This window comes from Anopheles nili, chromosome 3 (genome assembly GCF_943737925.1).
Source record: "Anopheles nili chromosome 3, idAnoNiliSN_F5_01, whole genome shotgun sequence".
Taxonomy (NCBI): Eukaryota; Metazoa; Arthropoda; class Insecta; order Diptera; family Culicidae; genus Anopheles; species Anopheles nili.
Window position 1 is genome coordinate 64,666,567 of NC_071292.1, and position 22,499 is coordinate 64,689,065.

Below are 22,499 nucleotides of genomic sequence, written 5' to 3' on the forward strand. Positions count from 1 at the left end.
TAGATCCTTCAACTACAAAAATTACAAACCACCGTAATGCACGCGGGCGCTGTATAAATAAATCGTGAATCAACCAACCAACCGCTCCCGTACGGATGTGGGAGGCAGTTAATTGGTCCATAAATCAATCGCAAAATGCACTCCGCGTACAATGTTCCCAGTTCACCCAGAGAGATGCTGGATCCGATTCACATTTTCGCCCCCGGGCTGCTGGGTCACAGCAACATTATTGAAGTTTTCCTTCGCGTGGGAAATCGTGGGTGCGCCACATCCTTCGACGCAACGAGGATGGTAACATTCCTGGGAATCCGTTCGCTCTCGATACCGAAAATGTCGCCGGAAGTAACAGAGCATGGAAAATAGCTTCACGCCGAAGCGCGAAACCTGCACACAGCCGGATGGTTAGGATTTTTCCACCCCGTCGGGAATGTGAAAAAAAAGCACTGCTAGGTGTGGCTAGCGGGAATAAAAATAGCGGTCCTCCAACGTGGATGCGCCAGCCACGTTGTTGCCATTTTTGCACCCCAATAAATCTAAATTTAATCCAATGACGGCCACATGCGCATGGGCTGGAACCTATCGGGCCATCCTCGTTATGCGAAACGTTCGCATTGGGAGGGAAATAATTTACCCGATCGATCGAGGATGCGATGATCAAAAATGCTGGCTACAGTCTAGAAGGCTTTCACGGGTGGAATTAGCCGGATGTTCGATAAATCAGCTCCGCACTCCAGCGCACTCCCGGTACGTAATCTATGGAATTTCCATCAATTTGCTCGCTGATCTACGGTCGATGATTTTGGCGTCTAATGAGCGGCCTTCGAGGGTGGATGAAAAAAAAAATCGGCTCCTTTGCATTACCGACCAGTGGTTGATTTTCCATTTTTTCCTTTTCTTTTTTTTGTTGCTGGCGCACTCGCTCACTGGTCTCAGGCAGCTGGTCATAGTCAAGTGGCCACCGTCGTCGTCCTCGCCAATAACAACTTGGCCATCGTCACGATCGGTATTGGTTTCGGCTTCTGGCCTTTAGCCGATGGGTGGTGGGCGGTCGAAAATGTAATATTAAATTTAAAGACCCGCTCCCCCTTTTTCCCACCTCAACCCATCCTAGCCAGCCGATCATCAACACTCGCATTATGGGGTCTGAGAGTTGCGTGTTCGCGGCGTTACGTTCTGGTTCTTGTGTTGTCGGTCGCGCACGCCACCACCAATTTATTCGATTTCGATTCGGTCCCTGGGACTGTTCTGTTTTTTTCGTCTTTTTCTTTTTTCTTCTGTCGCCATGAAAAACGCCACGAGTCCGGCAATTTTGCAATGGAAAAACGGGAGCAGCGAACGGAGCTCACGAGCAGGAAATATCGCGATCGTGCCGGGTGCATAATTTGTGCGCGCGTGGTCACGTTCGGCGAAAGCGCGCGCAGGAAAGAGATCAAGCGATTTGTGTAGCAAAAACGCCGTGCCCTTGCGGAAGGGCGCCTTGAAGGGGGTGGTGGAAATCGGAAGGCACGTAGCCCGGTTCTCAACCCCCGGGAGCGTGGGCCATATGCCATCGTCGTCCCGGCTGGTGAAGGTGGAAAACCGCCTGACGAAGGAAAAGGGCCGCCAATGCGCGGTGGGGTTGAAAATTTGGTTGATTTATTGTTTCGGAAATGTGCCGCCGGTTTCCGCGCGGAGGGCGGTTACGTAGCGCCAAAGTAAACAGCGATCCTGTTAGTGGAAAATGGGCGCCTACATGCTCTACCACCTGCTCACTTTCGCTGCCTGACCTTCTCAGGCAGCTAGGCACTTGATGTCGAGCGAAACGCATCGTCGCGGGCGCGGTATAAACAGGTCATTGGATATGTTCGGCTTCGTTTATTCATTTTGCACTTTTTTTTTTGGTTTTTTTTCTCGGGACCTTGCTTTGTTGTGCACGGTACAACACCGATTCGTCAAGGTCTGGCATTTTCCCAGCCGTTGGCTGTTTGTTTGCTGCTTGGTTTAGGTTGATGTTTGGAAAACGCATTATCATCGGTTTTCATGCTGCTATTAACTGAAACGCGCGATCCTGTTGTGCAGATGGCAGTTTTGGCCTTGAGGAATGCAACCGTTTCTGCAAAATCTTAGCTGCATTCCAAAATTACACTGTTTTATGTTCGAAGAAAATTGGGAAATATAAAGCACAGATTTGAATGTGAAGTAATGTGATGGAAAAGCGTATGAAACGTTAAGTAGCTTAGATGATAATTATGTTATAATGATTAATGATCATGTTAATGCTTGAAATCATCGATCCACATGTATTAAAATGGAATAGTTAACCTGTCAACCTGACGTTTATTTAACATGCACTTTATTCCTATTCAACGTCTCTAGCATGTTTACCAACGCGCATTTAATTTCTTTTCCACTTTATCTCCCTCATTTGCTCTTCTATCTTGTACATGATGATGGTTTTAAAACTTCCCCGTAACACTTAGCGACACGAAATCATGTTCCATTTTTTTTTCTTCTCTTCCAACAGGTAAGTCAAAATAGTACGCCTTCTTCTTCTGCGTCTCGAACCATACCGGAAGGGCCTTCTTCCCCACATAGGTAACAATCGCTAGATCGTTTTTCCTGAACTAATTTTCCTTCTCGCGCTCCCCTGTCTCTCACCTAAATCGGTGCGCGTGTGCACCGACATTCGACCCACATCTGTCAGCGGGCGTCCGTCAAATCTATTTCCGAGCAACTGATCCACCGATTCCGTTGCTCTATTGTCGTCTCAGGTGTTGCTCCTGCTGCCGACGGATGGCGTCGTGCGGAGCTAAAGCGTGCCCATTAGTGCACCAAAAAGAAAACAGCCAGGACACGGAGTTGATGCGCACCGAAAAGTACACGCCATCGCCGTGGAGTCCCATCGACTCAACAGAACCGCCCGAAAATGTAACAAATTGTCACGATCGTCTGCGAGTTGGACCGCTTGCACCGTTGTACGGCGTCGATTTTTAGCATCTTTTAACAGACACAAAACCACAAGTGTCCATTGATTTATGGTCGCTCGTAAGAACGCATCAAAAACTCGCCGCTCCTTGAGCGAAAAGCCATCAACAGGCCGTCCGGGTTCGCTTGTTTCCGGGGCGCGAGTGATACGGCCGCACGAGACGATGGGGGCACATAAAAACGCGTTTTTCGATTCGATTTTTCCCAGCAAAAAGTAACTTCACTGCGGTAGCGGGTGTTTTATTTTCCGCTCTCGCAAACCATGGCGGGTTTATTTTTATTTGGCTTTCGGGAATCCTTATCCCACCGGTCCGTGGTTTTGGCGAACTCAAACTGGTGATTGCAAACAAACTCTCGCTGTACTTCCGCCGGCAGGGCGAAACGATAAACACGATTCGAACGGACATGGTTTCGTCGTTTGAATGAAAATCGAACGGCGGTTGTGGCTGTGTGGGGAAATATTTATGCCACCCGGTTTACGAGCCTCTACACCTCCCAGGGAGCGAAAGATTATTTATTTATCCACCAACCGAGGCAGCTCGCACAAGTTGGTTTAATAAATTATCCATCCTTCAAGGGGGCGCATTTTTGCTACTTAAGGGATGACAAATTTGAGGGATGATAATTAAAAAGCAGAAAGCAGACGCGCTCGGTAATTAGACTTCAATTACAGCCGCTCGCAGTGGATTTATGGATGTCTCGCGAGGAATGCACGCGATGGGTCGTTATTCAATCAACGGCCAGGAATGGTTATGATATGATACGCCTTCGTGGGTTTTGTGTTTCTTTCGTAGCGTGCGATGATGGATAAATAATAAAGCTGGAGGTATTAGCTAACGAACGCGTAAAACCCAGCCCAACGTCGTAAATGTATCGTCTAGGTTTTTATTTTGCTTTATCGGCCCAACTGGTTGTTGTTCGTCTCATGGACCCGGGAAATTCGGTGGGCGGATAGAGATTTGCTTTTCCTGATCCTGGGAAAACACTAACCACCCTGACCACCCGGTTGGTCGGTGACGGGTGAAAAATTATCAATTCCGTTCGAAACACCATGAATCAAGGCTGGCCCGACGATACGTTGTTGCGATAGAAGCCGCGTCCCGTCGTTGGTGTTTTGTTTTTCTCAAAACTCGTGCGCTTTTTTTCCTCCCTAGGACGACATGCGTAGCAGTCGTTTCGATGTGTAACGAGCGCAAAAGTGACCTTTACCGTTACGACGAGCTGTAGTGAAAACAACCACCGAACCATCTTAAAGGAGCAGAACACGACGAGGGTGATGGGGGTTTTTTCTTCCTGTGGGTTTTCCCCCGAAAAACAACCGGTCGCTTGGCAGTCGCATGTCGTCGAATTTTCGCGTCCCCATGACGTTAGGCTTCGGTAACGACACCCGTTCGGGGTTCTTCCCTTTAGCGCGCTGTGGTTTGTTGATATCAACCACGAAAATAAGCAACCGATATAACGGTGACGATCGTGTGTTAACCAGTTTCTTATAGCGCTGTTTTGGTGCCCAAAATCGCTTGCTCGAAGTAAATATGACGCAGATAACGCGCAAGGTTTCTGTGACGTAAAGCAAAATGGCCCACGTTCGAGTTGGATGCTGATCGTGTCGTGTGGCAGTAAAATGGCGAAGAAAAAATATCAAACCGATCGTAAAATTCGAACCGATCAAAGTGGCTGCATTGAATTGATTTTCTAAATCACTTTCAATTGATTTATGACTCGGGAAGACGAAAGAACAAACGAACGCAAAAAGTGCCTTTTTATGAAGCTCTTAAACTGTTCAAAAATGGATATCGATCTTTTATCAGGGCTTTTGAATGGTGTGTTCCAAATTAAGCACATTTGTTTCATTAATTTGGCACAGCTTGATTTTATTTCACGCAATTATTATGTTCATTGCCGTGTGTTGTTTGTTTGACAACTTTATGGTTGATAAATTGCAGCTCTACTGAAGCCGCATGGTATCGATCAATTTCAAGGTGATCTTCTGCTTTGCCCAAACATCCGCAAACTTGACCACGGAAACCGAAACCCACCCCTGCTTCGTGCGAGTCATTTCCCTGAGTCCTGGTATCCTTGTATTCTCTAATCCACCCCCAACAAAAAAGACACCCTGTGCAAAATGATGACAACCGATCGACAACGCCGGCCCCGATGACGTCTCGCGATTGCGCTTGAAAAATGATGCCAAATCACGCTCAGGCTGGCGGCCCATCAGTAGTACCATCAACCCACGGCTGTTCCATTACACGGCACGTCGTCGGTTTGTGTGGGAATGTATTTTGTCGCTTTTCTCTCTCTCTCTCTCTCTCTCTCTCTCTCTCTCTCACACACCCCCTCCCAAACCCGGTGTGACAGGTTGCCCTCGCGGCTGGGTATCGGCAATGTTTTTCACCGTACGTTTTCGGAACGTATCTCTAATTATTGAAAAATGGTAAAACATGTCGACACGTTACAAGCTGTTTCGTGCGCCATTGGGAGAGCCTTCCGGCTACCGGGGCTAGTGGTTAGGGGGCTGCAATTGCATCAGGGAAGTGCCCCGGAATGGTTCTGCGTCGCACTGTCGCTGCTCCAAGGGCATGAGAGTCGGGTGCGAAAACAGGTGGGCGACATCGCGGGCCCGGATCAGATCCACCGAGGGCCACCCGCTGACCTTAGTGGCGTTCTTTGCCAAGCCTGTCCCGCGGGCTAGGTTGGGCCCCCCTGTGGGTCTCTTTTGCATGGGTGAAGCGGAGATTGGTCCTTGCACTTTGGTGAAAGGAGAGCGCCTTTTTGCGCGATAGGTTTTCCTTGAAAATGGCGCACGATTCCGGATAATATTTCAAAGAACAACGCTGGGGATGAATCATCTCGCGTGTTGTGCTTCGTCAAATTACAATGGTCTGAACAAGAGATGAACCATTTTGTTTTGAAGAAACCGTCCACCGTCCGAAGCGTGGTTTATTTCTAAAAAGTTTCACCAGTCCCGTCCCGGAAACTGGCAACTTTCACTTCAAACACCACATGATAGGCGGTCATTAAACTCTTTTCAACGCTGCTTAGCCCGTGCAGGTTTGTAACTGCTGCTCTAATTATGCCGGCTCGGGGGTTTTTTTATTTACAAACCAACGAATCCCAGGAAAAAAGAACATTTTAATGTTCCCCAAGTGCTGCCACGAGACGTGCTATGAAAATAAAAAACAACGCTATGAAGCGCGATGGCGATGAAAACGGAAAATGGAACACATAACCAGGCACTCTCGCTCACATATACGCGCGCGAGTAGCGTTGAAGGAAAAATCACTTCACAGTTTTGTTGCCGAGTTGTGCTGCTCCTTCCCGGCCAATTGTTTCTTTGACCCACACCCTCCCTCAACAGTGTACCCTTTTCCCTTAGCTCCGAACCCCGGGACTTGGGTCGGATGTCCTACGAAACCGAATCGAGCAGGAAAAATCGGTATGAACCGGTGGAAAATCACGGCAAGAAGCTGCGACGGGGACCGCGGTCGTCTCTCGAACGGGGTAGAACATTTTGTGTTCGGGTCGTGTGCAGACTCGAAATTATTGCCAGCGGCTGACGAAAAGAACCGCACGTCCGTCGTCGGAAAACTCGCCGTTTTTCCCCCCAACGAGTGCGAGCGAGTGCTACCGTGCCGCGGAAGAGTGAGATAGGAGGCGATTTTTCATTCATTAAACATCGAGAGCGTGCGAGAGCGAGCGGACTTTTCGTGACTTATGCTCCGTTCGATTCGGCAGCATCATAATTTTGGATAGTAACGGGCGTAAAAATCCGTTAAACGGCGTGTGCCACGAGTGACGGTGGTCGCTTCTCGGGAGTTCCAAACGGATGGGCTAAAAATAACACACCAACGCCGTGTCTCTAACGCCGGGAAGTTCGTTGGCACGCGAGGATATGGGTCCCCACGGGATACGGGTTTTGTTTTGGCTCCCGTTCGTTCGATCGTCGCCACTCGTGGGGATTTTTCCTGTGATTTTTCACGCATCCATTGGGGAGTGAGGCGCATGCGCGCTGATCGAAGCTACTTGGCGTGGCGTTGTTGGTTTTGTGTCTCTGAGTCACGGTGTTTTGTTACGCTAATGTACTGCTAGGAAGGGCATTTAGAGAACTTGGAAAATAAAACCCGTGCCGTTGAGTCACTTGTTTTTTATTTACGACTCCGGTCTTATGTAGCAGCTTAGCAGTTACATCGTAACTTCTAGAGGACCTTCAGCTTTAGTGACATTACTTCCGATATATTGATCGATAGGATCGAATAAAATTACACTAAAAATGGTTCTACAAATGGATATTTCAACGGAAAGGCGATAATGGACATGCAAAAGGCAACATTTTCCCATTATCCTCTCCCATCGCAATCTCACGATCATAGTCGCTCCCGTTCTGGCACCAGCGTAGATCGATTCTGGAACTCCGGCCAGGTATTGCGCGATCGCACTGGGCCCAAGAAAAGCGCATCCTCTGCGCAGACTCCTCCAAAACCTCAGATCGGCCAGTGAAAACCGCCTGACGTCACCGATCTCGCGTCGTTTAACGGCGACAGGAGCGATTTTCCCAGCCACTCCTTGCCGTTGAAAATGGGTGGCACTCATCCCGAGGAGAGGGCGCGCAAAACGTGCGCAAAAATCAACGGAAAAACCTCGTGAGAGCTCGAATCTTTCCGGCGCAGCACTTGACTCGAGTTAAGCCAAACTCTCGAGCTCGCTAACGCGGGGTGGATTTTCCGTTAGAGAGCTCCAGAGGGTCAAGGGGTAGCTCGGGACGGGAGAACCCCGAGAGAGAACCCGTTTGCACCCCACGGTTTGCCAGCCGACACGACGGCAGTCTAGCGAGAGCAGAACACGCACGGTTCACACAGTTCGCGACCAGCCTAGCTTAAGCATAGCAACGAAACCGAGATTTGCTTCACGGGACTCCAAGTGCGCACTAGCACCCCTTTTTTTCGTGTGTGTCCCCAATCGTAGTGTCGTGTGGACAGGACAGTTGCGAGCTTTGATCGAAAGGACGAATCTAGTCCGCCTGCAAAAGTGTCCTTATAACCGAGAATCGCGCCCGGTTCGAGTTCTTAACACCCGCTAGTAGCCCAACCACAGTCACAATGGCCGACGTCGATGTAATGCGTTCGCAGACGGTCGAGGTGAAGAAGACGCGCAAAGTGAAAAAGACCACCACGACGAAGCGCCGGGAATCGTCGGACCAAACCGGCGAGGTGACCATCACCGAGATGGAGCAGTCCGAGTTCATCAACCAGAACCAGGGCGCGCTGGAGGACAAGCAGGGGTAACGAAAGGACAGACGAGCGGTGAAGATGTGGTGTGCGTGCGCGCGCGCGCTGGAAATTGTCCTCATCATCACCCCCGGGTCGAGGGTTAGGGATATGATGCCCTTATAAAGCGCACGTGAGGAGGTTAATCGGATTATATCGGCAAGGGTGCCGAGATGGGGTGGAATTTGGAAGCGCCATTGGAGGGACGTTTTCTCGCGGGTGTGTTAATGACTAAATTAGGCCCGTGCTTGATCGTGCGTTCCTTGATCGTAAAGAGCAAGCTGGGCAGCTTGCGTAAGTTACGGATGGTGGAGCGATCCTTGATCGTGATCAGGCCCGCTATCGATATCGATGGCACTTCGTATCCCATATTGGCGAGATTTGTCTGATGGTGAACATCGTACTTCCAACGTTGCGGCAAGATGCGATCGATCGGGCATAAAATATTGAATTTCGCCGTCTGATCATGTCCAGTCTCGAAGGTTGCAGGCTGGGGTTACAGGCGAATAAATTAAACCGGGGGCGGAACGATGGCTTTATGGTGGTTTAAATTGTAATTGCTAATTTACGCTCATGCGTCGATTAATGGCGTCGAAGTGTGCGATGTCTGCGACCAGGCGCCGATGCACCACCCTGTTTCCGCAATTCATGTTTCATTGGCGGCTGCTGCTGGAGGAAATGTGATTTTGTAGCCGCAATTTGTAGAGATATTTCGTTACGCTTAAATGCTATTTTTGGCACCAACAAACGTGTGACGAACACCGAATGGGCATGGTTTTAAAATCCTCCCCAAAAATACCTGCCAAATGGTTCGCGTATGTTTCCAGCTTGATTCGCGGAATAAAAGCACCCGCGAAGAGACGCCTGGCAGCTGCCATCGTCGAGCGAGAGAGAGAGAGAGACAGAGAAAGCGAGATCCGCAAGAAAGTGAAACATTTCACACCAAGCCGATCGAAGTCGATGACTTGGATGGAAAAGAAAAATGGCAAATAACTTGCCAACCCCAGCCTTGCCATCGATCGCGCTAGCATTTTGGGGGTGATGTGCGAAAAAAAAAGTAAGAATTCGCGCGCGATGCCAAAAATAAATAATATTCAACGCGATGAATTCCATCACCGTGTGGAGATTCTGGCGACGGGAGCGCATGCATTTGTGAACCACACGGAGCCACACGCGGCCAGGCCTTTTCTTAATTACCGCCGGTTGCTGCGGTCCGTTCCGTGGTCGAGTTTTTCACCCAACCGATCGGTGGTCTGCGCGCTCATCCCGGTCACGGTCTATCCGCAAGATGCGCTCGCTCGATGGGGTGTGAGAGAAATAAAAACAAAAAAAAAATAATATGGATGCTCTCTGCCTAGGGGGTAGTTGGCTGGTTTTGCACTCGGCGCGCATACATGACCGAATTTCCGTCGGTTGCGCACCAACCCCAAAAAACCATACGCCGCACTCTCCGTACGTGGGCTATTTTTAGTGCGGCCGTCTCTGTTGAGGCACACAACCGGCCAACTGCATCTCTGTCGTGGGTGGATGCGAGGAAAAAGCCGCACGCAGCTTCTTGCACGGGCGCTACGAAACAAATCGCGCTCCAACACCCGATCGCGCCGTGGAAATGATATGCTCCCGCATGTGGATGCTGTTGTGGGTGGGGGGGGGTGGGAGGTGGGAGGGGGGGAGGGCTTTGGAATGTCTGGGGGAGTGTAGGCGAAGGTGATTGATGATGTTTCCAGTGACCAAAGCGCACACCGTTTCCACGCCGCCTTTCGTTATCCCTGCTCTAATTGTAAGGTACGGGAAGGTTCCATTTTAAGATGTTTTCATTTCGTTTTTTTGTAATTCCGTACCTTTCGTGCAGAGAATGTGTGGTGGCAAGCTGCTCATCAGCGAAATGACATAATCACAGACGACTATCATTTATTACATGTTTCATAACGAGCTAGTAGCGAAGTCACTTTCCTCTCATGTTTAATTATTTGCATTACACCTTTCCCAACTAATAACCTTTACTGTATTTTCTTCTTCGTAAACGGTTCATAATTGTGATAATAACTTGATAAGCAGCATAAAATTCTATTGAAACGAAGCGTAGACAATACATTTTCAAGTCAAGTCAAGTTGAACATTGCTACAAGTTTTCGTCAAATATTATTGATTCCAGCTGTCATTCTCAAGAAGTCAAATAGAATACAGCATTCCTTCTCTAAAAAATCTAATAAATTAATTTGTACACCGCATTGTTGCCGCGTTTAGCTTATTTTCAGTGGCGAGTACACCAAAGCCATGTCGAAGGACTGGCACTCGGGACACTTCTGCTGCTGGCAGTGCGACGAAAGCCTGACCGGCCAACGGTACGTCCTTCGGGATGAGCACCCGTACTGCATCAAGTGCTACGAGAACGTGTTCGCCAACGTGTGCGAGGAATGCAACAAGACCATCGGCATTGACTCGAAGGTAAGAAGGTGTCGCTCCAACACCATACTCAACAATACTCCAACACCCACACACTCGCTCACCCACTGACCGACATTTTTTCAACCTCCGTTCCGGCCCGAATCTATTCCCACAGGATCTCTCGTACAAGGACAAGCACTGGCACGAGGCGTGCTTCCTGTGCAACAAGTGCCGCATCTCGCTGGTGGACAAACAGTTCGGCTCGAAGGCGGACAAGATCTACTGCGGCAACTGCTACGATGCCCAGTTCGCATCCCGCTGCGATGGCTGCGGCGAAATCTTCCGTGCAGGTAGGTGCCGACGTTCCCACATAGCGCAGGACCTTGCGGTCCATTTTTCCGCTTCACCGATCGGAACGGGTCGATTTCAAGTTGACAGTACGTGAGACCGGCCCGATGGGCGCTAAAAGCCAGCAAGCCCCCCCTTTTCGGTGGAGAACACGATCGCTGACGTTGTCGGGACGTGTCCTGCAGTAGACGAACTACAAACAGCGGAAAAACCACAGCCGCAACGAAGCTAATTGCGGGAGCGATTGATTTTCTAATCGAACCCGAAAGCCATCTGGTTTTTCTTTCATCGCGGGTCTAAGAGCCGCCTATTTATTTTAATAAACCTAACCAGACAACGGAACGGAGCGTGAGCTGTAAAAAAAGCCGTAATCTGCTCGAGCTCGCCTCAAGAGGAATTAAATGGATCGGATTGTTTCGAGCGTTTTGGAGATGCTAACAATTTTGAAGTTTCTCGGGTGCGTCATCGACGCCATCATGATCTACAAAAGCGTGTGTTTGCAAAGCACACGGAACGATAAATCACTGAAGCACCGAACCGGTGACATAACCAATATGATTTAGTAAACTACACGCCGGTGGTGGATGATGAATCGCTTGTACCGAGATGTCACGAGAAACACGCACGAAACGGGGTCGCGAGAACGTGTCCACACGCGCTCGTTAGCCTTCCAAGTGTGCGCTTTTCTTTTTTCGTTTTCATTTGCCCCATTCTTTCTCTCTCTTTCTCTCTATCTCCGGACAAGTGTGTCCTGTCTTGGTTTTGGCACACGCGCGCAATGAAACCGACACCGGTCCACACAAAGCCACATCTGTCCCTTGGAGAGTGCGGCTTTGGAACAATTAACTTCAATCGGACTGAGCAAACCTCGACCTCCGAGACCGCCACCGTGCGCTGTGATGCTATTCATTTGAAAGGGCTTACGAAAAAGAAGAAAAAAACATTCCAGACAAACAAGAACACCAGCGTGATGTTCTCATCTTTCATCGCCCCATGCCCGGAATCTGGACATGAGCTAAGCAACCCGACGGTGGAGTGCCAACACTTGCGTCACTTTTCGGTTGGACCACTTTTTGTTCTCGACTTCGCTCCGTAAATTAGTCAAATAAAGAGATCGCACCTCTCGCTATAGACCTTGGCGCCCCTTTCGAATCGCCGCCACGATCTGCCAGGAACACGATCCATTACGATCCGCGTGGGGAGGTCGAACCGTCTAGTGGAGGTTCCTTCGTCAGCAATTGAAGACGTTGTCCGCGAACCAACCCTCTCGGAGGTTGCAAAGTTCGCCCCAAAGTTCGCGTGGGTGTTCTTGCGTGTTTTTTGCCTTTCGTCGAACACAACCATTTGCGAGTGTGCGCTTTCACTCTCGGCCTCCGGGGATTCCGGGCAGAGATCGAGGCTTAATTTCCGCTGCTGTTTTATGACTTCTTCACGTCGGCGCAATGGCGCAACAATGGCGTGCGCTTTGGCCCTGATCCTGGCGGTTGTGCGACAAATTATCGGCCCTGTTCCGTGGACGCGTCCCAGACACCGCTGGTTTATTGGGTCCCGTTCGAAATGGGCGACTTAAATGGGCACGGTAGGGTAATAAGAATGTTTTATTTGCCCTCGCAAGCGCCGAAAAAGTGGGACTCCCTCCCGGGGCGTACAAAATCACACAAGCAGGTTTCTCATTGAAATTGACCGTTTTATTGGCGTTGCAAATAAGCGAAAAAGAGGGGGGTTGAAATTGGGTTCTCCATATTTTCAGCTTCCCGCACAAGTATGCTAATGCCGAGATGTCAGTAGCTCGTTCGTTCGGGATGTCGTTGGTGATGATACACTCCACTTGACCTTCGATGGTGCTGCAGTGGGGTTGAAGATCTGCGCCCCCCAACCCCAAAAAGGTGCACGATCGCCTAATGTGATGGTGGATCTCGCGATCAGCGCGAATAAACGGCCCGCGCGCTCCAGAATGTGACATCTATGGGCAGTTTCAATATCGTAAAACTCGGCTCGCCTGTCAGTGGCGAACCATAAGCGTTTGGTGAGTGTTAGCGCGTTGTGTGGGTGGTCCAATGGTCGCCAATGTGGAGCAAATGGTTTTTGCTGCGTGTGGTGATACGTCGCCGAGGCGCTTCGATTTGTCATTGTGCGAGTCGTCCCACCTTGCGCGTGGGTCTCGAAGGGTTGGCTTTGTTTGGGTGATGTTTGTTTTATGCTAGAATCCGCCATCGAGTTGTCACGTCTTCGTAAGATGAAACCGGAAGCGAGAACCAGAGAGAGGCGTGTATGAATCATTAGCGAACGAAGTGAATGGCATTTTTCTCAGCGAATTGCCGGCTCATCGCTCACCGGGCGGATGGTAATGAGTGCGTTAGAAATCCGCGAGATGCGAGCCCTTTGGAAAGCTGCTATGAAGCACGCATCACCATCGGTTCATCCATCATCGACCTGCCACGCAGAGCAATAACCCTTGGGCGATGTGGGGATGATGGGCGAACCAGTGTGGGGTGTATGGATGGATCTAAGCCGCCTCCTTTACACGCTTCACTCACCTTCTTTCGGTTGGTTGCATCTTCGCCCTTCTCGGGTCGGGACATTTGCATCACAATTGGCCCGATGCACTTTGTCTGTTTGCAAAATGGCGCTCCCCCATCCTTCCGTAGCACGGAACAAAGCGAGAGCCTTGGCGGAACGAAATATTGTCCGATTGTTCAATCAGCATGAGCTCGAACCTGTCCATATTTTCGTCCGCTCGTTCGCCTTCCAAATACACCGCCGTCGAAGGCCAAAACGGAGACGAGCGCGGGTTTGAGGATTTATTTTCTTTCGCTTTAGGCGGGGATCGCGACCGTGCGCTGTGTTTGGTTTCTTTCTGGCCGGGTTTGCTGTTCGAAGTCATAAAAAATGGCAAAATGGTCGTAAAATGTGTGCACTTCCATGGATGTTGCACGAGGGAAGACGAACGACTGACGGAGCTTTCGCGACAGTTTGGTTTTTGCGTTTTTGTTTTACGTTTTTCTTGTGCCAAAACAAAACTCCGCCATCTAGCTCCGATAGTTCGGTCGGTTCTTCCTAACAAACCACGAAAGGAAGAAGATTATACAAAAACACATAAAATGGGTGTTTTTATTTTACAGTAATTAGCCGGCTTGTTGGTCATCAAATACATGGAGCTTTTAGTGCACGCTTGAAGGAGAATAGCGCAAAAAAAAAAAAACAAAGTCGAAACGGAAACCGACCGCTGGTTAAACATGGCCAATTATTGGCTCACCGATCTGATAGCCTACGGCGGCGATCCGAGTACACATTAATTGGGTGGAATTGGAGGAAATAAACACGCTTGGGGAGGTTTTTTTCCGTTCCGATCGCATCCATCGAAAATCAGCTCGAACCCACGGTGCCACGTGCGCGCACCGCATGGGGGTCTGATTAATGCAGACCTTTTCGAGGTCTCGTCGATTGTCGCGCCCCTTTTCGCAGCCCTTGGCGCGCTTTTAGTGCGCTGCCACGTGTGGGAGGGCAGACAATGCCGTAGGAATTAAGCGAACGGTCGTAACTCGCCATGCCGTGGAGTATGACACCTTCAGCGATGGGCTTGATGATTCGGGATCCGATTCCAAATCGTCGACGTGCCTAAGGTCAGCAAAACAAAGACCTTTTGCAGCAGTTAACGGACAACACACACACACACACACACACAGTCACCAAGGGGAGGTTGTTAGGAGGTTACACGTGGGCTAGCGAGAGGAGTCGCGTTTTGTTACTCGATCGCGTTGAGTTTTAGCTTTTCTCAGCATCCCACGATCGGACGGACTCTCATCAACCGTTAGCAGGCGCGATCCAGGGCGATGAATTCCTCCGGCACCAATTGTCGCTTACCACCATCTCTGGCAGGCAATCAAGGGTTGATAAATTGCATTCCAATGCGAGCTTAACTTCCGAGTTTGGAGCTTCTTTTCGCGAGTTGAATGATGTTTAAATGGGATCTAAGCGGCTGTAGTTTCACCACAAACGGGTATTTGTTTCCATCCTCACCTTGGAGAGTGTTTAAACTGCGTCACATCATTTCGACAGAGCCTTCCTCAACCAAATACTCTCGGAGGACGGTGTCGAAACTCATCAGGAATCGTCGCCTCGCAGGGTGGTATAGTTTTATTATCGTTTCCTACGTGAGACCACGCTAATCTACCCAGCAAAAGTGGTTCACTTTGAGCGATTCTCCCCCTCCCCCAGTGAGTTTGTTGTTGTTTGTCGTCGATGGTTCCTTCTTCCCACACTTGCACAACTTCCGACCCACCCAGACAAGGCGAAATCACCGACTCAACAGTCTCCGGGGTGTCGATAAGGGCGGCTCGTGCAAGTAAACCCTCTTGACTCTCCCTGGAACGCAAAACTACCAGCCCCGTTTATGGAGGTTCCCACCCAACGGAAGGTGCGCAGTATTATTGGCGCCAGGGTCGATTCCAACTGACTGCTGCTTCCCGATTTATGCCGCCTTTTTTTTCCGTCGGCCAAGCGCCATCTGGAAACCTAGCACACAGGACCTACCGTAAGGGAAAACAAAGTGTTTCCCGAGCGCCACCGCTGGAAATTGCGGCCAGCGCTTAGTTCGCGGGAAAGTTCGTGTCACGCGAGGCAATAGAATGTTTGCATGCCAAAATCAATTTAAGTCACCCTGTTGTGTGTCGCTTTTCAAGCTGGCTGGAGCGCGCTACGACACGCAACTGCTGGTTGGAAGTCTTTTCTCTTGCGATCGGTTTCATCCGACCGAGAACTTACCCTCCCCGTCTCGAATGGGGGTGGAAAGCAACCACCCTCCCCCCCCCATGAAACCCCGAACACAAAAACCCAGACCGGGAGGGAAATAAATTTGTAAAATTGTGACTCAATGCCAAGTGCTGCTGCTGCTGCTGCTGGATGACGGATGACTTGAACACTCGTGTGGAATGCTTCACAAGTGTTCACCCTGGGTGAGGTTCCCTGAGATGGTGACTCGGTTGGACATCACCTCTCGTTCTCTCTCTCTCTCTCTCTCTCTTTCTCTCTCACACTCTCCCTCGAGATGACGACAACCATCGGCCACGGGTGGACGAGAAGACAAAAGAACCACCCCTTGTAAAGGAAATCGTAACCGCAGCAAGCCACTACTCCGGCTGGAAGTGGATGCCACTTCTCGCTTCCACATCACCCCTCACTCCCCACTGTCCACACCAACTTCCCACTCGTTCCGTTGGGGGCTACGCACGCAATAAGTACTACTACCCCCGGTGCCGGTTCGAGGCTTGACTTCAGTTATGAATGAACGGTTGGCCCGAGCGCACACGCAGCCCGAGCAGCTAGAATAGTGGTTTTATTGCGAACGCGATTGTGCTGGAAATCGAAGTGCGTGACGCGGAACGTCCTCTCTCTCTCGTATATAGTGATCGTGGTTTTTGTTTTCCCCCCATACCACAAAGCTAGTGCCCAAAATCGACTCACCATTCGTTCGATTTAGTGAACCTTTGAAGCTTTGACGTCAAGTTTGAGCAACTCTTCTCCTTCCGGTGTGCGTTAAGTGAAGTAGGGTTAGGAGTCCGGGATTCGGTGTTTTTTTTTCCGCACTCTATCACACGGCAAAAACGAAACAAAAAACGGCAATGGCCATGGATATCCTGTCGTCCGACTTCGACTCCCGGCTGCGGCTGAAGACGAAAACGATCGGTGGCGAGCGGATCAAGCGCGCCAAGGATAACAACGAGGACATCGCGATCCTGAGCATGTTCCTGCCGGGCGCGACGGCGGCTAAGGAGCAGGAAAAGTTCCGCTGTCACCTCGGCATGGACTGCCGCGTTGGTGACTGCCGTGACACGACGCCAGGTACACACCGTCGGGCTGTAGTGGATGGAAATGGAAATTAGCGACACGATGATTAGAGCCAAAGGGCGAGCCTACGCGGCGTTACGCTTCCGTTACCGTTCGTCCAGCAGCACCATCTAAGGGCCGCGAATGGTCGACAAGTTTGCCGACTTGCCGCTCGATGACCACCCATTTAGGTTGAATTAGCAAACGTGCGATAATTGCGCCGCAAAGGTTCGCTCGAGGCAGACACACCGCCGATGAACATGGGGTGCGAAGGTGCGAAAAAAGCGCAAACATGTTGGAGGGCTTTCGTTTTCAGCCCTGTGGGCAGCCACCGGTAATGCCACCGGTTGGGCTGTCCCAAGGGTCCCCTGCCCACGGGGTCGTTTGATCGATAGTCAGGGTTAATGTCGCCATTAAGGCATTTGACGTCGTCGGGTGGGTCGGTGAGGACGCCACTGCGGCTGGTTTGAGCTCGGGTGCTTTTCTCCGCGGACATCGCAACGAGCTTCGATTTGAAGTGCGTTCTTTATTTCCAAGCCCCATTCCCCCAATGGCTCCCAAAGGGGTGAACTCGAAGGGCTGCTAGACTGCGACCGTTAATGCAAATGGCTCTTTTATTGATGCGATTTGTCGAGATGGTGGGTTGTGGGTGGTGCTGCGGTACAGCCTTTCAGACGCAACTCTTTAGCGAAGCTGGACCGCAAAATCATTGTAGGAATATTTAATATTATATATAAATGAGACGGTTACTAATCCTGAAGCGAAATGAAGTCCATTACTAGAGGGCTTTCTCGATGGCTGAAACCCGGCTTCAAAAAGCCTTCGATAGGGTGATCTAAATGGAACAACTTAGACGGCAACATATTGCCGATTGTACGTGTGAAATACTGCACGGCATCGTCATCAACTTGAACAAACAATGCCCCCGTTTGTCTCATGACCTCATCAGCATTCGCGATCAGCTTTTCACTTTCTGCGGTACAATGCAATCTCGAGTGCACTTGGGTTGAACCGATGGGTTCAAGTGTTCGCGCTACTTCCTATTCCATATTCTAAATGAACGCATTTGTACGAACGCAGCTCTCTCTGCAGCTTCTTCTAGCCACGCTTGACGACACATTTGCCCCGTCGAACGGCAGCAAAATTTATGCAAACACTTGGCGGATTGGTTTTTTGCGGGACCTTCGAACAGCTTGGCACAAAACGAAACAAGCCGCACCATAAATGTGTAATCTTCGTATCGCTTCGAGGTAAACTCGATTTCGGACCGGCTGCGCCGATCTCTCCTTCGTCTCGTGGCAGGTTAATCTTGGCATTATTCGGCGGTCGGTCTAAACCCAGAAAAGGTAGCAAAAAAGCGCCTCTAATGTCCTCCGCGAAAGATGAGCGTGGGCGGCAAAAGACCCTCGATCGCGATCGATGCATTGCAACGGGGCGAATGTTGCCACCATTCCTGCTGGCTCAACCAGAAGGCGAGCACTTTTTTTCCGTGGACCGTGTGGGAGCAGGCCTGCATGCGGTCGGTTTTGCTTGCATGCTTGGGAAGATTAATATTTATGGCCACCGACTCGGCTCCGGTGTAGGTCAGACAAGAAACGAAATTGATTAACGAAACAAATTGGAATGCAAATAGGAAAGTTGTGATTGCTGCTTTTTTTTTGCCCGCTCTCGCGCAGTTTGTGCTGTTTGTTGTTGCCATCAACTTTGGGAATTGATGAAGCCGGAGGTCAATTGAAACGGTGTGTAAACAAATGGCGAATCCTGCAAATCATGCACCACCGATTTGCTGGTGTGTTTGGATAATATTTGTGCAATCAATCAGCATCGAACCAACCCCACCACAATGTTGATGTTGGAATCAGCGATAGAGTAAATTTCCTATCGATGGCGGCTTTCGACTTTTTTTCTAGATCGAAGCCAGCTACAGCTAAAAGATCTTCCCAGGCAAATCCCCACCATCGATGCTGTCACGCTGACGCATTTGGTGCCATTTTGCCGTTTTATTATAAACAACTTTATCTAAATCGAGAAGAAAAATAGCCCACGATCATCGTCCCTCGGTTAAGCGCTGGCAAAATAGCGACCCCCACGCCTTCTCTACCGGCATGGTGAAAAAGAATACCTAAAATTTGTCTGCCAAATCCCAACACTTCACAACTGCACGGGCGGCACTTGAAGGAACTGATCGAAACGAAAAAATAGCGACAAAAGAATATTGGGCGTTAATGTTTGTTCAGCACGTTGAATCAGACGAGCCGACGCGTCGGTGTGGTCGGGCCAATAATATACATATTTTATGGACAGCCGCTTTTATGCGGTATCCGATCGAATGATCCCAATTTGTAAAGCACCACCTCAACCGACGATCCTGGCGATGGCAGCGAGGTCGAGTCGGTTTGTGTGCTGGAAATTATACTATTTTCATTCGAAATCACTCATTAGAATGGAATGTAATGGGTGGTGGTGGTGCACCCACGGATGGATCTAATGGATGCACATTTATCACTATCGCTGCTCGAAAGCTCGAATGCTAATTTGGCGCCTACATATTCGCGCCAACCTCCCCAATCGCCCCAGGAACAGGAAGCGTTGTGCTGCGTCGCTGTAACAATTCATTTTCCAACGGCCCACGGCGCCTTCGCGCTTCGGTAAATGTTTAACGATTTTCTCCCCGATCGTATGGCATTTGTTTATCGTTTCGCATATTCCAGGTGTCGTTTAAATGTTTACACAAAAGGCCATATTATGATACTGCTTTTATTTTTCGCCGGACGCTTGCGAGGCGTGGTACGAGCCTAGATGTGTGTGGTTTTTGTTTCTTTCTTTTGCTGGCGTTATGCCAGTTTTGTGTGAAGCCGTACATTTATTTATCCGTTCACAGGACGCCGGGTTTCGAGACACGGTTAGCGTGTGGTCAGCTTCCTCCTCCTACATGAGGAGATCGTATAGTTCGCCTTTTTTTTCTTCTTCCGACCTTAATTTATAGCTGTCTTTTCTCAGTACACACATATTCACCAGGCGTGAATGTGAAAGAATTTTTTAACGGCTTACGTTTAACAACTTGATTTAAGTGCTGTGTTGGGGCCTTGCCTTGCTCCTTCGTTGACTCTCTCGTACTTCCTGTGGTGCGAATTTTAATGGCAAAGCCAAAGACCTGTCGGTGAACATCTTGTTTAACATCCACGCGATAGAGATTAAAAAAAATCTGTGTACACACATCGCTCGTTTGGAGCTTTGATGGATGGGTGAACGAATAAATCAACGCTTAAACTGGCGACAATCTCACCTACACGCCTTCTGTGTTCCGTTTCGCCTTATTTTTCCGTGCCGCAAGCCGGGGCTGGATTGATCGATTAAATATGCAATAGACCTAATTAATCTTGCCTGCGAGCAATGGCAACAAGGCGATAAAAATATACATCGAATTCAAGGTGTAATGGGCGAAGGGAGGCCCGTTTTACCAACATCGATTGAAGGGATATTGGGGAGGGCTTTCGGAAAGGTTGAACTAATTACTTTTTTAACTCATTTTATATTTTGTATGTCATTATTTTTGCTCTTAAAATATTACGAGAGCATCCAAAGGCGATTAGTTTGCGCGAGTTTCACATTAGTTATTGATTTTATTTAGTTTTAAACTTACATAACAACTTGGCCGATGATTCAAATGAATTCATTTATGGCCTCTCAACCCATCAATCGATGCCATTGTGCATGCATCTCGGGGAGAAAAACAAGTGCGTTTAAGATTAAAATTTGTTCTGCCTCCGGGGAATTTGCTCTCCAACGCACCACCGATCACTCTGTCAGCCGGAGCAATAATTTATTGACCCATAATTATGACGGAAAGATTCCATCTTCCCTCGGAACGAGCGAGGGCACACGTTAACCAGATCGCCCTTGCCCTGTGGTTTCCACCGGATGGCCTTAGGTGGCGATCGCGCGTGGCCACAGCAAGGACGAAAACGGGCGACATATCATACCGGTTCTGGAAGCGACATGCGCTGGCATTCTCCCACCCACACGCATCGATTATTGCTGCGCTATTTGCCAGCTCACTCTCTCTCTCTCTCTGTCTGTCTCTCTGTGTCTCTTTCCCTATCGCTGGAGGACGCCACCGGGGTTACTCTCGGCCGTAAAAGGCACTGGTTGTCACTTTTCCAGCAGCCAACACACGCCAGCGACCGACACAAATGGACATGGGGGCGCACTCGTTCTTGTACCAGAGTCCTACAACGCACAGCATCTGAATCCGTCTGTTCCGGTAACCCCCAACGAAACACCCACGTCCACTGAACGACTAAACCTCAAGCCCTCCTGCCTGACGATTTACGCCAAAAACAGAGTGCGAATTGCCTGGCAACGGACCCGAACGAGAGAGAGAGACATAGCACAAACGTCAACTCGATCACTCGAACGAAGCTTCCGGCGGTGGCGTAGCACTATTTATTGGTCCTCGTGATGCGAAGAAGATGGCCGATCACACCCGTGGGGCACGGAAGCATTTAGCTCCTTTTACGGGCGGCATCGAATGAAGAACCGTGAATCATAATCAGCCGTCCATTGGTCGTAATTTCGCAGGCTGTCGGAGAACCGTTCCCATTCTGGGACCGTTGGCTCGATTGGGATGCATTCCTATCGTGACCTTTCGACCTGGCGTGATCGTGGGGGTGATTTTAAGGGGTAGCTGGAAAAGCGTAGACAATCTCTGGCAGGAAAACATTGACGCTCAAGCACTAATGGAGGCGCCCCGTCGAGCACAGATAAGCCCAAGTGGTGGGCAATTATTGGTATTGCGAATCGAGAAGGTCCGATTGATGATGAGCCGATGTTGATCGAATGCCTGTAAAGCTTGCTGGATGATGGCAGCACGTGCCGATAGGGTGGGCCCTGTGCCAACATCGCGAAGGTCAACTTCGTCGCTCGTGGGTGTGTGTGTTTGTGTGCGTTTGAGCGCGTCTTGAAGTTGGAGTATTTATTTGCACAACGTGACGTGGGATTTATTTTACGATGCTAGAAATTGAGCGACAAAGTTGTAAAAATGCGGGGATCCCGCACCGTTCGAAGGGAATCGTTCATTTCAATGTCTCCAACATGCGACGGTGTGCAGAAACAAAACGGCAAAATATTCTTTGTGCTGCAGCCTCAAATTTGAGCAATGCGCCTGTCGGATGATGCTAATTCCTTGTCGTTTTCTCCGTCCACTTGCAGGCACGAAGAAGATGGAATACAAAACCAGACAGTGGCACGAGAAGTGCTTCTGCTGCTGCGTGTGCAAGACCGCCATCGGTACGAAGTCGTTTATTCCTCGCGAGCAGGAGATCTACTGCGCTGGTTGCTACGAGGAGAAGTACGCCACTCGGTGCATCAAGTGCAAGAAGGTGAGTAACCGGGTTCGTCCTACATCTCGGGGTCCTATTTTAGAAAGCTGAAGACTTTCCCACTAACTGCTATTTTGCATCCGTCAGATCATCACGAGCGGTGGCGTAACGTACAAGAACGAACCGTGGCATCGTGAGTGTTTCACGTGCACGCACTGCCAGGTGTCCCTGGCCGGGCAGCGTTTCACGAGCCGTGACGAGAAGCCCTACTGTGCCGAGTGCTTTGGTGAGCTGTTCGCGAAGAGATGCACCTCCTGTACCAAGCCCATCACCGGTGAGTAGAAGCATAGGACCGAGGGTCCGAGAATCGGGCTGTTCAAGGATGCTA

The 22,499-nt window shown here is 49.8% G+C and overlaps 1 protein-coding gene across 5 annotated transcripts in view; it reads left to right on the forward strand.

Annotated features, from left to right (window-relative positions):
• LOC128726435 (four and a half LIM domains protein 2) overlaps positions 1-22,499 on the forward strand; it is a 44,988-nt gene that overhangs the window by 19,838 nt on the left and 2,651 nt on the right. Inside the window, exons 1-6 of one of the 5 annotated variants that reach the window (XM_053820247.1) lie at positions 7,832-8,200; positions 10,331-10,334; positions 10,476-10,676; positions 10,792-10,966; positions 22,002-22,171; positions 22,259-22,445. In XM_053820247.1, coding sequence (XP_053676222.1) covers positions 8,061-8,200; positions 10,331-10,334; positions 10,476-10,676; positions 10,792-10,966; positions 22,002-22,171; positions 22,259-22,445 — 877 coding nt within the window. In that variant the 5' untranslated portion in view covers positions 7,832-8,060. Of the gene's footprint in view, positions 1-7,831; positions 8,243-10,330; positions 10,335-10,475; positions 10,677-10,791; positions 10,967-16,557; positions 16,806-22,001; positions 22,172-22,258; positions 22,446-22,499 lie in introns of those variants that run through there. The other 4 variants (XM_053820245.1, XM_053820246.1, XM_053820244.1 and 1 more) reach the window with 4 other exon arrangements.